Raw genomic sequence first — 15,034 nt, 5'->3', positions numbered from 1 at the left:
CGGCCGAGGGCCCCGGCAGCGGGGCGGGCCCCGCCCCGAGGCGGGACGATGCCGGTAAAGAAAAAGAGAAAATCCTCGGGGGCGGCGGCGGCGGCGGACGAGACCGGCCTCAAGAAATGCAAACTCGGCAGGTACCGTCTCGCCCGGCGGGCGGCGGCGCCGGGCCGCGGCCGTGCGGAGGCTCCGCTGCGCGTGTCGCCCTGTGCGGCGGCCGGGGCCGCTCGTGCAGCGCCGAGCCGGGAGTTCGGGCGCTGCCGGGGGGTGCGGGCCTTGCGGGCCGCAGCCTCGGCGTTTGGCTCGTTCCCCGAAAGCCGCGGGCAGAGACGTTACAGAACTGCTCCCATTTCCTGATCTTGTTGCTGCCTCTCGTTACACAGGCGGGGCCAAGCCCGCGTTGGTCCCCTTACTCCTCCCAGCCTCTGGCTCTGTGTGGGCTGCTCCTCTAGATTTCTGAGGTTACCCATGCTCGGTGGCTATGAAAAACTGTATTTTACACAGTGAAGTGGAAGAGGAGGTCAGCATGCTTCAAAATAAAATTAAGGCAGATCTCAGTAATAATTGCAGGAATATAAAGCATCTTGTTCATCAACTCTCATAAAGAGAACAGATGAGATTGCTCATACCTTGATACCTCAAAATTGCCTTAGAATGATAAAACATTAATATAGTGTAGCAGGAGCTTCCAGTGTAACTTCCCTAAGGGAAATGCATACCTTTTTATAGCTGTTAGAATTTTATTTATCAGTAAAATAGTAGTTATGACAAAGATCCTAAGGACATAAGAGTGGAAAGGACTTACCAAACCATTACTGCAGGAACRGTTGTTGCCAGAAACCTTATCATATGGTTTTTCTCTCAGGTTGACCATGAGTTTAGTCATTTTGTCGTGACTGTTCCTTTTGCATAACTGTTCCACAGCTCACTTTGCAGTAGTTAGTGATCTCTTAATTTCAGTGTAAATTTACTTTTGACCAKTTAATAACTGTTCTTCTGCCAGTACTATCCTTTGTATAGTACTTCTTCCTCATAGATGCACTTCATGAGTGTATTTGGAGAGAGCACTTAAGTCTCTTTGGATATTTTGTTYTGTTAAATTGACACGCTAAGTTCTTCTGGTTTGTATACTGAAAGGTAGGCTTTCAGTTTCCCTGCTCATCATAGTGCTTCTGCGCATCTGTTCCAGTTTCAGTTCATCTTTTTTGACCACTGGTCACCAAAATTTTATCATCTTGATTTGTTCTGACTTTTAAAAACTTTTTTGAAAGCTCCTTCAAAAAAAAAAAAAAGGCTCTACAAGAAACTAGTCATTGGCAAAAACTGCGACATAAATAGTCTGTAGTAGCTAATCACAAAATGTTAATAATGAGTATTCCTAATATAGGGCTCATTCTTTAATAAATCCAATGATTACAACTAAATATATTAAACTGGATAAAAACCAGCAAACAACATGGCTTTGTATGGCTTTGTTTTGTTAGCAACTTGTGATTTTTAATGTTAATTTAATAGATGTTTGTCTGTTGTACATGATGAGAGCTGCAAATAAAGTGTAAGGCTTCATCTTAAACATTGCTTTCCCAGTGAAGCTTAAAGCAACGCATTGGATATTTGTTCAGAATCTCTCAAAGTTGAACTGTTCTTCTGTTCTATATTCATTCCCCCATGTAGGGGCTACATAATTGTTAATCTTCTCGTACAGTTAATTTTTGTCTTATTCTTAGAAGTAATCTTAGCATGTCCTAAAAATGTCATTTGTATTTGGGAGGGGTGTGTATTGTAAAGGTGCTAAAATTCCTTACTGACTAGAAATGTTTTCATATCATTTTTRACTTTTGCTTGAAGAAAACCATTATTTTATGTGTTCTTTCAAAAAATGACAAATGATATAAATTCTCTTCCTAGGTAAACTGGGTTGTATGCCTCATAATGAAGTCAGTAGGGTTAGGTTGTGTGTGCTGAGCAGTTTTGATCTTTAACGGATTGCATGTTAACTGCTCGACTCTTGAATGAATAGCAACCATCCCTGAACATCTACAGAATTTACAGAGATGTAACTACATGTTTAATGTAAACAAATTGGCTGAATTTTCATCCCAGGTCTGGATGCTTAAATATAAACAGCCTAACTTTCAGATATGTCAAACTCAACAGCTTCTGTTGACCTAAGTGGAATTTGTGCATATTCAGCGTTCCTGAAGATCAGGCTGCTTATTAGACACCTAACGCCTGCATATGTAAATATAAGTAGATAAGCTGGCACTTAAATTACTGTGTAGTAATACTTTGACCATCTGTGTGTGGATTTTTTTTTTTTTTTGATATCTACAAGGTAAGCGTACTTCTACATTTCAAAAAAGGTAATAGTTATGATAAATTAGATCATAAAAATTAACTTGGAATACAATCCTTTCATTACATGAACAAGCATTGAAGTATTATGACACACAGTTGCCCCTTGACAATTTTAGCTTCATTGTTTGTGTGTTGACTTCATGAAACAGCCTACATAGTAATAAGCCATTTGGATTTCAATTCTAGTTCAAACTAAATTAACTTATTTCCCATTTCTCATATTKAAAATAACACTGTGGTTATTCTTCTGTTTCTATAAGCTATTGCAGATCACAAGCCTCTGGTAAAGTAATAAGTGGAGAGGAACATTTTTCAAGCAAGAAGTGCCTAGCTTGGTTTTATGAATATGCAGGTAATATGTAATGCACTCACAAAGACAAATGTTATTTGTGTTTTGCTTTTTCAAAGTGGTGTAGACATAATATATCATTATTCCATGCACTAAAATTAATACAGTTTTTACCACTAAATTCTCTACCTATTCTTTTGCACACTTTCTTTTTCACTTTGCACTTTATAATTTACTGTAGGTTTCTTTAAAATAACTGATATTGCCTTGTAAGCAGTGCTGAATGAGATAAATAATTCTGCTTCTTGATTTGAGGAAAACCAATTAAAATGAATTGAGACAGGGAAAGATAGCTTAGATAGTATTTTATTTACCTACTCTACATAGACTTTGTTTATAATAAAACTGGAAGGATAATGAAGTAGTTCATGATTCAAGTCTCTTGTTTTTTTTCTCTTGCAAAACTTTAWTAAAGATACATGTACTATTTTACTATATGAGAATCTGTCCCAACATTTTTGATACCCAAATAACAATGTTTCATTTAAGTGTTAGAAATAGTGTCTTTTAAATAAATGGCAGTTGCTACTGAAGTAATGGATAACATCAATAAATACTCAATGTGTTTTTAGAATATATTGAACAGTCTATTATTTGTATACAAGTAGCAGAATCTGCCCAAAAAAGTAAGTATGTTAATTCAGAAAATACAGCCTTTACCTTTTACAATGATAATCATGTTAACATATTTATCCAGGATGAATCAAAATAGCACATCAGCAGGCATTCTAATAATATATGATTATTATRAATATATTAATAAATGACTCCCAGTAGGAGTCATTTCTGGAGTGGGTTCACCCATGAAGSCAAAGAGAGATTCACAGGAACAATTTGGTGGGTGAACTGCAGCATATCTGTATGCACTTCTTAAGTATGCTAGTTTTAATGCTTTTTGGAGGACATCTTTGTACTAAAATGGAGAAGTGACAGTATAACACTAACTACTGTCATCCTAATCAAGTTATCTCCATTTTAGTCATAAGCTTTTCTTCTACCTTCTGTGTRTTTAATGTGCTTAGCATTTTGGGGWTTTTTTCTTTATCGTACTAAGTAATATGAGGAAAAAATTATTTAAAAAACTTAYTTGAAGACTCATCCTCTGCTATGTTAGTGCTAACCCCTAATGTTAACAATATTTAAGGATAAGAATAATACCTGTAACACCAACACAGATGGAATGGGGTTTTTTGTGGTCAAATAAAAAAAAAAGATATTTGAAAGACATTATGATACAGTAACTTCAGTGTAGTGTATAGATGCCTAAGTCATCTTAAAACCAATTGACTGTTGTTATAATTTAGCTATGATAATATAAAGCTCACTACAGGCTTACAAAAACTCATTTAAGCAAACTAAGCCAGCTTGTGTGCTGTTGTGGGGAGGCCATTCATAGCATGAAAGTTTGGTTTTATTTTTTTAGCTCATAGCACCACTTCATATGTGGTACAGGTGTTTTCATATCGTAGTTTCTATGTTAGCTGCATTCTAACTCAAACTGCTTAAAACTTTAATTCAGTTGGGTTATTTTTAAAGATAGCTGGTACAAAATGTAGTCTAACTTTTGTTTACATGTAACCCTTGCACAGAATTCAAACATCACTTACATTTCATTCTGATTCCTTTTTGGTTTTGAAGGTCCTGATGAAGTTGTGGGGCCGGAAGGAATGGAAAAGTTCTGTGAAGACATTGGTGTTGAGCCTGAAAATGTAGGTTTCTTGTGGGATACTAATAACACTTTAAAGGAATTGTTAGATTAGATTTAGTTTTACATAAAACTCTAATCTCAGTAAGCAAAGAATTGTATATTTTCCAGCTTTTAGGAGCTTTGCAAGATTTCAACTGGATACATCAATTGTTTTTATTTTTAGCATAGTGATACTACATCTTCAGAAATTTAAGGGGGAAATTGCACACAACTAAATTACTGACTGATATCTTTATTGACATAATTRGTAATAGATGTCTAGAAATCAGCCTTTTGTTTTAATATTTTCTTCTTACATACTGGCTTCTTTTTGTCCTCCCCTCCCTGCGCCATCCCACTTTTCTTTTTTTTCCTCTTCTAGATTATTATGTTAGTTTTAGCCTGGAAGCTAGAGGCTGAAAGCATGGGATTTTTTACCAAGGAAGAATGGTTAAAGGGGATGACCTCATTACAGTAAGTGTTTTTTTACATATATAATAGAATGTTCAAATTTGTTTGAACCAGTAGCTAAATTATTTTTGTTCCTAGTTGCTTGTTAATTGGGAGTAACATAAAGGCTCTTGCCTTTAGGTCTAGTCTTAGTCACCAACTTGAAGTAGCTACTGTTTTTATCAAGTTGTTAATGTGATGGATTTGCTACAGTAATAATGTTTAACTTAATACATCAAATTTAGGGATTTTTTTCTTAGAAAAGATATTTTAAAATGTCACTCTAGTTAGTGAACATAAATAAGTAGATTTATAGATACCCAAAAGCATATCTTAGTATGGGTATTCTAGAAAGTGATGAGTTTTTTGTTGTTTTATAGATGAAGACTGAAATTATTACTATTATTATTACTATTATTTATTAGATACAGATCAGCAGCAACACTTGGTGCTTAGATTAAATAACACTTCAAAATTTTCAAAATATAAATTGCTGCCTTTGACTCTCGTATCCTACCGTTTGTAGGAATTTCTGATAGGATAGCACTCTGCTTAAGATGTGATTTCCTTAATGGAATTCTTAATTAGCTTTTGCTGAGGCTTGATTAAATCATTAATTTCTGTTTACTTTGTTATTAGTGAAACTTTTCATGGTACATCAAGATAACATGACTGTTTTAAAGGTGACTTGTTATAATATTGATGCATTGAATATTAAAAATGTCAGGGACCTACAGTGTGCTGGGAAAGAGGGGCTGATTTGACCCTTAAGCTTGGCATATATTTGTCTAAAGAGTTGTGACTAGATTTGGAGGATTATTATAGGCAACTACCGTTTATTTATCTATGACTGCTGAGGAAGTGAGTCTGGTCCAGCTTCTGTGCAAATCTTACTTGATTTAGAAGTAGGCTTCCRAGGGATGCCTAGATTGCTTTGTGACTGTTAAAAGTTCTATAACTTATTAAGAGCTGGAAAGATTCAATTGCCTGAAGTTCAGGACTTCAGAGATTAAATTCTAGGTGCACAGACCCAGAGTAAAATCAGTCTGGGTGTGTAAATTTTTAGCTGCAGTGAATGGGTATAGTTGGTTCACTTCTCTGAAGTATTCAAATTTTTATGCTAAACTGGAAGCTCTCAAAGGCCAGTCAGCTTAGCAAGCACTAAAAMATGAAGATGTATGAAATTTGACAGCTCTTCAGAGCCAACGCTACAGACTTACTCTGTCCAATAATATGCTAAGATTAGAAATAATTTTCTAAAAAATAAAGCTGGTCATGTTATAACTAAATATATTTAAGATAGAAAACGTGGTAATGTTACACTTTTTTTTTGTATAAACAGATTTGTGATTCAATCACCTGCTTAAGCCCAAAACAGTTAAAAATCTCTATCTTTTGCCTCCAAAGAGTACGATATAATAACAGTCTAAGCATCTAGATGAAGCAGTGACACTCACAGAAGAAAATTCTAAAGCCATCGGCCTGAAAAGAGAACTTAAGTCTGTAGACTTGTGCTGTTTGGGCTTACTGGGAAGGGAGAGCCCTAATATGGGATTTCATCTGGGATATGGGAATCTAGTTCCTGTTTGAAAGGTTAGACTGAAGTTTTGAAAGACAAGAGTTTATACTCCAAGAGCAACAGAGTACTATTACATCTCTGCACAGCAGTTTCCTTTTTAATTTTGCATGAAGAAATGACATTAATGTAATAAAAGCCCAGTATGTGTTTTAAGTCTGATTTATATCACAGAATCCTTATTTCAAAATAGGTGAAAWACATGTAGTTGTATTAACAGGATTGTATGGGATTTAGTAAGATGCCTAAACGTATGGTATGCAAGAGCTGGCTTTCTTAAGCTCTTACTGAAAGCTGTGGAGAACTGTCGATGCAGTAGAGCCTAGGGAGATACTCTGTTTACCCTAAGGCACATATATACTGGTTTGTCATCTGAATTGCTCTTCAGACTTGGCTGGTTACATCTCTACTAATTATAATGGGAACATCTAAAGCTTAGCTATAAGAAAATAAATGGGAACATTTAAGCTATCTCTAACTACAGATACTAACAGTCTAGTGCCTGAGTTTTGAAGTGAAATCCTTCCTCTTTTTTGCATGTTTTTGATATGCTGAACTCCTTTAGAGAAGAGGAGAAAAATAAATGTGATAAGGTGTATATATTGTCAAAACTAAGATTGATCACGCAGTAGAAGGTAGAAGTTTTTCTACCACTTAAACACTTTGCAACTCAAATTTCTAGTATACTCTGTTAAATTGGGTGAATCTTACCTTTTACATATATAAAAGCTGGTTGTCTAAATTAATCACCTGAAACACCGTTCATAGTCAGCAGAGAAACTAGTATTGGGCAGTTTTTCAGCTATTTTAGACACTTCATTAGGATGAAATGAATACCTCTTGGGCAGTGATTGCTTATCTATATTTACCTTAAAGGAAGTGGGAGGTGATTAACTTGAAGCTGAATCTTTAATTTCACATATCTAAGTTAAGGGAGATTAAACATGCTCATATATTTATCGATTGTGGTCTTTGTAGACCTGCAAAGAAGAACTGCCTCTTTACAACTGAAGTGAAGAAAAAAGGATTAAAATTTCGAATTTTCTTAAATACYACACAAGTCATTGTTTGAACCAGATAATTACAAACAAACAACTTAGTGTGGAAGGAAGTGAAGCTTATGCAACTGTACTGTCAGAGTGCTGGTGTCTGGGCACTTCCCTCTGGTTAAGTTTTGGCCTTTGGCATTTGAGCCAAATTTTACAGGAAGATTGAGCTTTTAAAAGTTACTGCGTATAAAATTGTTTTGAAAATGAGTGGCTAGGTAAAGTAGAGAGAACCAAATTAGATTCCAGCTGAGGGAAAGYTAGCATCATAATCTCAATTATATTTGTAAGTTCAAGAGAAGCCACATACAGAGGCAGGAAAGCAGATTTTGTAACTTCTGCTGTTTGCAGAATTACTAAAAATGTATTTGAGTTGCTAAATATTGTTTTAGCTATAAGCTAATACCAGCTCCTTTTCAACTTTTGAATCTTTCTGCCTATTATTCCCTTTCTTCCCTTTCATTTCTGTTCTAACTTCTGTACAGCAGTTTGCTGTCATTTCACATGTTCTAATTAGAAAGTGTCCTACGTTTAAAAAAAAGAGAAAATAAATACTTAAAATAATCTTTCTAACAAAGTATTGAAAAGTTCAGTCATGTTGTTTACAGTGCAGCCACACAAACAGCTAGATTTCTGTAAAGGAGAAATTTGACAGCTTCTTAACACCCTAGTGGGAAGGAGAGAATCCATTGTCAGGTGTGGGAATGTCTTAAGTGGCTTTGTTTTATGCAAGTAAACTATATTCCTACATCAGGCCTCAGTGATGTTTTTCTGTTTGTATTTGGTGGATTAATTTTGAGTGATAAAATTTTATTTGATTAATTTTAAATAGACTGAAATAGCTCAAGAATATTAAGACTTGGTAATTGGCACATTTTCATACCAACCTTGCCAAGATCATGGCTACTGCATTGTAATATATATAGCCACTAATATAATAGACAATGATAGCAGTTTTAGTGTRGACTTTATTAAAACATCAAATAATTATAAATTTAAAGTATTTTAGGAAATGTAAATATATTGCAGTGTGTGTATCCATGGTACGTTCAGTGATCAGGTCGTATTTGGCAGAATGTGTGGTAAACCCACTTCAGTTTATGTAAGTAGTTTATGTAATTCATCAGCATACTAACAGCATAAGCATTTAGATTGTGCTTGATAGGCAGTTGTCTTCARGAACAGAGGAGGATGTTGTTGCCCTACAAAGGTTTGAACATAGAAAGGAAAGATAGATTTGCTGTAATGACATCTCATTATATTCATTAAACTGTTAGGTATACTGTTAGCTGCCAATTAGGTGGCTGAAGACAAAAAAAAAAAGTATTTTTAGGACTGTAAATGTATTCTAAGCTTAATGAACAAAACTTGTTTTCAACTTCATGAATTATCATAAAATATATTCCTGTCCTTTAAGTATGCAACCTAATTAGCTAATAGTTTTATTAACAGTTATTTTTATTAGCAGTTTTACAAGATCTTAGCCCAAGCTACGTTTCCAATGTCACAACTGCTCAGAGGCAGAGAGGCAACTAGCAAWCTTAGAAATAAGAAGTACTGGCTGTGGGCAGAGAACAGCATCTTAGCAACATGTACTGCAATACTTCTGAAGTCCTTTTCTTTAGGATTCTGTAAAAAGTCCATAAGGAGCTATTACACACACAGAGGGAAACGATTCACTGAAGGGCAGACTGCCAGAAGGCTGCCATCTATACCAAAGAAAGTACCTGTGTATGCCTTCTCTGTACTTCCCAAAGTGTTACTCCTGTCACACAGGATACAGGGCAAGATGTAATGTTTTGAAGTGAAGGATTTCAGAGTTTTGTTTTTGTTTTGATTCAAAGCAACCATTATATTAAAAGAACAAAATGTGATATAACAACTGTTCTTTCAAGTGAGTCTTTCCTGGAGGATTTTCATGTGTTGATTACATTCTCCTGTACCAGTGTGGATTAATCTAACATATTTTCTATCTGGAAACAAAAATCCTTTCTAAGTAAAATAGGTAAAAAGCTATGAGCCTTTTTACCAAAGGATTATCGTATCAACAGGTAGACCTGTAAATCTGCTATACAACAAATGACTTTTCAATTGAACAGCTACTGATTAGTCCAAGTGATAGGCTTATTAGAGCTTGTATTTATTAATTGTAAAATGCTAGCAAACTTCAGTAAGTTTTGCACAGTGCCTTCTTAGCCCTACAACTCATGAATATGTACAATCCTGAAAGTTCTTTTTGTGCAGAGGAATATAACATGGAGCCCTGATTTTTGTCACCTTCAAACATGCTGAATACTGTTTTCTTCAAACTTATGGAATAATTGAAAGATAACATATTGCTAGGCATAAATAAAAATTGTAGAGTATGGCATGAAAAGAATACCTGAGAAATAAAAAGCAGAGACTTTGTATTGTGTAGCTGATAGATTTTTTTTTTTTTATCTTGCTTATGGAATCCAAACATTCATCACTTCACTAAGTTGCAAATGTTGAGCATGTTCAATGTTATTGAAGTYACTTCATAGTAGTATTCCTCTGTAAAATTGACAATGGCATTTTGGTAACTTTCAGTTTTTTTACATTTCTTGGCATTGTTTTCACTGTGCATAAATTTTATTTCAAGCATCTAACATTGTTTTTTCTTTATTTGAAGGTGTGACTGTACAGAAAAATTACAGAGTAAATTTGACTTCTTACGGTCACAATTGAATGACATTTCATCCTTTAAGAATATCTACAGATATGCCTTTGATTTTGCAAGGGTAAGACTCGTGGAATATTAGAGTTCTTTTTTTCATGTGTACATTCACACATTGAATGTGCATTCAAGGGTTATTTATGCTTTCTTTATGTTTATTTAATCTTAGGATAAAGACCAGCGAAGCCTTGATATTGATACTGCAAAATCCATGTTAGCTCTTCTACTTGGAAGAACTTGGCCACTGTTTTCAGTATTTTACCAATATCTGGAGGTACATATTTCCTTGACTTTCTGAAAAATAGCTTACTGGCCTGTTCTATGAAAAGTTTCAAAGTTTGTTGCATTTTGCTCATGAATTTATCTATAATGCTGCTTTTTCCCTGGTTGGCATCCTTATGTGATATTCTTGTAGGTATCACAGAAAGCCTTCTTTGCCTCCACCTTCCTCTTGCCCTGACTTCTGTCATCAAAGGCAGCTAAAATTTCATCATTATCAGGCTGTAAAAGAACCTAGAATTGAATATTAGAGCCCTAGTACTTTCTTCAGCTATATCTGTGCTGAATTTGAAGTTTGCCTTGAGCCTGTATTAAGGTGACCTTTCAGGATTGTCTGCGAGGAGGAAATTGTGCTGATGTTTTCCTTTAATGTGTATGTACCTACATTGCTCATGAGCCAGCACAAATACTTTTATCTGCCTCATTAACTCTTGCTGCTGCACCATGTGACCRCAGTGTTTCCCTTGAAAGGTAGATGTGATCTACATAGATACAATCTGTAGGTATCGTGAACTCTGGTTATCTATAGAACATTTAGATCTGCAAGTGATTTGTAAGCAGCAATGTGGATATGTTTAGCTGGACTCTAGAGCATGCTAGGCTAGAGACTGTTCCCTGGCTTCAAATCAGTGCAATGAAGCAATGTGATCACACTATATCTGTAGCCTGGAGAAAAGATTCTGTAACTGATCATTCTGGAAATGTATCTGAGCTGAGCATGCTCCAGTTTAGAGCAAGATGAAAATTACCAGTTCTTGAAGTTTGAGTAGTGACATCTGTATTCCCTGGTATTCTATTTTTTTTATGATTTTCTTCCAAGAAATTGTTTAACCATTTCAGAACTGTGGCAGTATGTATATTGTGTAGTCTCAAAATTGGAAAACCAAGGAAATAAACAGCAGATATTATTCATTAAGTTGTTTGTTAGGAATTGACTCACAATGATGCAAGAGAAGCCAGAAACTATCAAATATCTTTTGACATTTTAATATGTTTAATTTAAATTATTTTCCCTAGCAATCGAAATATAGAGTTATGAACAAGGATCAGTGGTACAATGTGTTAGAATTCAGCAGAACTGTCCATGCAGATCTTAGCAACTATGATGAAGATGGTGCATGTAAGTATACATAACATTTTGCTTATTCAACTATTGTTTTGATATTTTCAGTATGCACAAAATATGGGCATGTTAAACTCCCATAATAGAAACAATACTCTAAAGTGTAAAATATTTCTTCTTCAACAATGCTTAGAAGAGCTGTCCTGATAACATCTGCTGWTTGAAAGTGGCTGAGTAACTTTGGTAATGTCAGTGGTATGATGGTATACTTCTGCCAACTTCTAGTCAGGTGAGGATCAAGTCAAGCTACTTGATATATGAAACTATAGACTTACCCACAAACTCGCATTCTACAGTAATATATACACAATTCTTCTTAAATTATAAGGTAGTGTAACTGCCAGTACTTGGAAGATGATTGATTCYGAACTCCCATCTCTGACTGCTAATCAGTTATATTACAATTGGTTTGCATCAGGCATCTGATCTTGTTCTGTGTTTAATTTTTTTWAAATTTTTAAAAATTTTAAAAATTTTTAAAATTAAAAGCTTTTAAAACTCTAGCAAAAAGGAATTACTTGCTCCAGTTTATGATATAACCTTATTAAGGTTTTTATGTAGTTCACTTCACCTGCCAAATAAGTCAGGAACTTTTTTTTTCTTTCCATAGTTCCATTTAAAGCATATTCATGTAGTGTTTTGTCACCTTTAGTTTGAAGTGACTGTAATCAATCTCCTGAGTTTTCRTAACTATTTGATCATATGGATTGATCTTCATATATTAAGAGAGCAGGTTTTTAAGACATTTTTAAATATAACCGTTTCATGCATTTGCAGGGCCCGTACTTCTGGATGAATTTGTTGAATGGCAAAAAGTTCGTCAAGCGTCATAGCAAGAACAATTTGGAAGAAAATGCAAACGTTTTTTTGATGCCCACCTCTACACAAACTAATGAGGATTGCATTTTCATTCTTATGAAAGACTTTACAGTAATTTTTTTCCTTTTCTAAGGAAGTTTTCTTGTTACATGTGATATGGGCATTGAACCACACCTCTTCTGAGACTGAAAGTTGGAGTTTTTGTTTTGAGTCTTATGTTTATAGCATTTATTTCAGAACAATAAAGATTCAGACTTGTGACAAAGGCCTAAAAGTGAAGAATGTCCCTTGAATGTGAGTGTGGTGTCTATTTTTAAAACCAAATCTTTAAGATTATCTTTCTCAGAAGTGCCCTTTGCTAGGAATTTTTGAGACTTTAAAAATGCTTAACTGGCACTGTTGCTTGCTGATGGTATGACTGTCTTTTGCGACAAATGTTGGAAAGAATGACTGATTTTTGAAATTTGCATATTAAGTATTGGTCATGAGTTATGCCACAGTTTTCAGCTCCTTGTGGAGATAAAGGCCTTAAATTCATTTTTCTGTTCAATACCCACCCAGTGGCATGGCATTTGATGGCAGACACTTTTAAAGCGGAAAGATATAGAGCATATGGCTGCATATGCAGTATGGCTGGAAACTAATTGCCTGTACTTCAGATGATTAGCATAAATATTCTTTGGTACAGTAAGGCAGCTTCAAATTCTTACTACAACTTAGACTTTGAATTGCTTTGTGTAAAAAGTGCAATTTATATTTTAAAAGGGAAAGCTGGAAAGACTTGGTTTCAAGGCTAGCTTTGCTTCTTAYGTGTTTTAGACTGGAAGTATTCACAGCATGATTTTTTTAATCACCGTGGAAGTATTGCATAATGTAAGGCCAAAAGAGACAAATCATACACATTTGACCTGTGTATAACAGGCGATACATTTTAACCCAGTTACTCATATATTGAGTCCAATAACTGCTGTGGTTGCCCTTTTAGGCATGCAGTATTGGTGGCAACCTTTAAATGCAGTACAAGTTTGTTCTCTACCTTCCTGTCCAAGAGGCTTTGRACAATGTGACTTTTGAGGAGGAAAGAGATTTTAATGAGTAAATGTGGGAAATAAGAAATAAAATGAGATGAACAAGCATTTGTAACTTGTACTTTATTATATGATTATATTAATTAGACTGTGATAATGCCATGAGACTCCAGTCACTTATTAAGGCCTTGGTGTGCCAAATATTTCAAAAGCTTGAAGAAAAAAATAGACAATATAAGCTAGGCATGACTTGAAGATCTTTTGCCTCAGGGAAATGACTTCTGTTTTGCACATCTGTTTTTCAGACTAACAAACATGAGTTTTTCCATCTTTAAGGAAAACTTTATTCCCAAGATAAATAATTATTTCACAGTGAGGAAAAAGGAGGGGTGAGGAGAGAGAGGAGGGAAGAAATAATAGTAAGAAGTGGGACAAAGTAGTAGCATCCATCCACATTCTTGTTATACTGGAGAGAAGTGCTCTTGCTACTCTTCAGAGTAGCTTGCTCTTCAGGGTGCAGGAGGTAATGCCAGTCAGCGGTGATCCATGGGCAGTTTTACAAGTCACTGGATAGTGCAGTTGAACATTGGAAGTTTGGTTTTGCCTCAGTGGTTAAAAAAAGTATTGAAACAGAAATCAGCTGAGAAACTTTGAGATAGCTGTGCTTGTACTATGGTTAGTGTCTATGTGCATGTAAACATGCACTAAATATTTTTCCAGCCTTTCTTTAGAAAGTACTTCATTTAGACCTCATGTCAGCTGCAACAGTTCTCTTAAATATGTTACAAGTTATCCCTTTGAATTGCTGATAATTGATTTCACCCTTAACAAGAGTGCCTTTCATTTGGAAATTGCTGTATAAACAGAAAATCAGTGCCAGAGTAAGAGTAACCTCAAGAGTCCCAAGAACCACTAATAGAGCAAGATTCTGAAATGCACAGGATAAAAATGCACCAAATAGCTTAGGTCAAAGAAAATACTACTGTATACTAAATCATTGCAAGGGCACTGATTCTGAAATGACTTCCTAAAATTCACTGCAATGGCTATCCCTGCTTAGTAATGTTTAGTCCCTGTTATACTGGGAAATTCTCTTTCCAGAAATTTTGAAGTACAGGTTAGAAGCTGAACACTTTATAGTGTGATTAAAAAAAAAAAAATCATCTTTTTTTTTAGATAATTGCGAACTGTTGTGAATTCAATTTAAACTGGTTGGTCCTAGAAGATGGTATTAGTGTCTAACAGTAGGAGTGATGCATCTACCAATTTGAGGTGGTCAAGTACTTACCGTTAAGGTATAGGACACTATGTGATGTATCATTTGTATCTCTGTTAAGGTTTTATCAGTATTGCTATAATAAATCCATGTTTCAGGGATTTATGACTTGGTTGTGTGTGTGATTGAAAATCATCAGTTACTGTAAAACTTTGGGAATGAATGTATGTAAACTACTTAAAATCGATATAGTTTTTCAAATTTGAATGAAATAGGATTTTAAGTTATGTTTTGTGCTCAAAACTGCAATCAGATTTATTGTTTAAATGTAAACTAATGGCTTGTACAGTTTCATTGTGAGCTGGTCACTTTTATTAGGTGTCTTTTATTAAACCACTTTACAGCTTACTG

At 35.0% G+C, this 15,034-nt stretch overlaps 1 protein-coding gene across 1 annotated transcript; it reads left to right on the top strand.

The window, feature by feature from the left end:
* The first annotated feature begins 6 nt into the window (after nucleotides 1–6).
* Nucleotides 7–14,784, top strand: DCUN1D5 (defective in cullin neddylation 1 domain containing 5). Its single transcript, XM_085309032.1, has 8 exons — nucleotides 7–131; nucleotides 2,613–2,704; nucleotides 4,340–4,410; nucleotides 4,771–4,862; nucleotides 10,114–10,222; nucleotides 10,328–10,432; nucleotides 11,455–11,557; nucleotides 12,338–14,784. Exons 1-8 carry the CDS (start codon nucleotides 49–51, stop codon nucleotides 12,391–12,393), a joined length of 711 nt encoding a protein of 236 aa, XP_085165158.1. The 5' UTR covers nucleotides 7–48; the 3' UTR covers nucleotides 12,394–14,784.
* Nucleotides 14,785–15,034: the final 250 nt, after the last annotated feature.

This window comes from Rhea americana, unplaced genomic scaffold (genome assembly GCF_003343005.1).
Source record: "Rhea americana isolate MKP2758 unplaced genomic scaffold, rheAme1 scaffold_29, whole genome shotgun sequence".
NCBI classification, from domain to species: Eukaryota; Metazoa; Chordata; class Aves; order Rheiformes; family Rheidae; genus Rhea; species Rhea americana.
This window is presented reverse-complemented; position numbering and strand designations above follow the sequence as displayed.

Excerpts from the sequence above, each read along its gene's own strand:
- DCUN1D5 (XM_085309032.1), top strand. The coding sequence starts at position 49 with ATGCCGGTAAAGAAAAAGAGAAAATCCTCGGGGGCGGCGGCGGCGGCG. Across the intron at positions 2,705-4,339 it reads TTGGTTTTATGAATATGCAG|GTCCTGATGAAGTTGTGGGG; the intron begins GTAATATGTAAT and ends TTGGTTTTGAAG. Across the intron at positions 4,863-10,113 it reads AAGGGGATGACCTCATTACA|GTGTGACTGTACAGAAAAAT; the intron begins GTAAGTGTTTTT and ends CTTTATTTGAAG.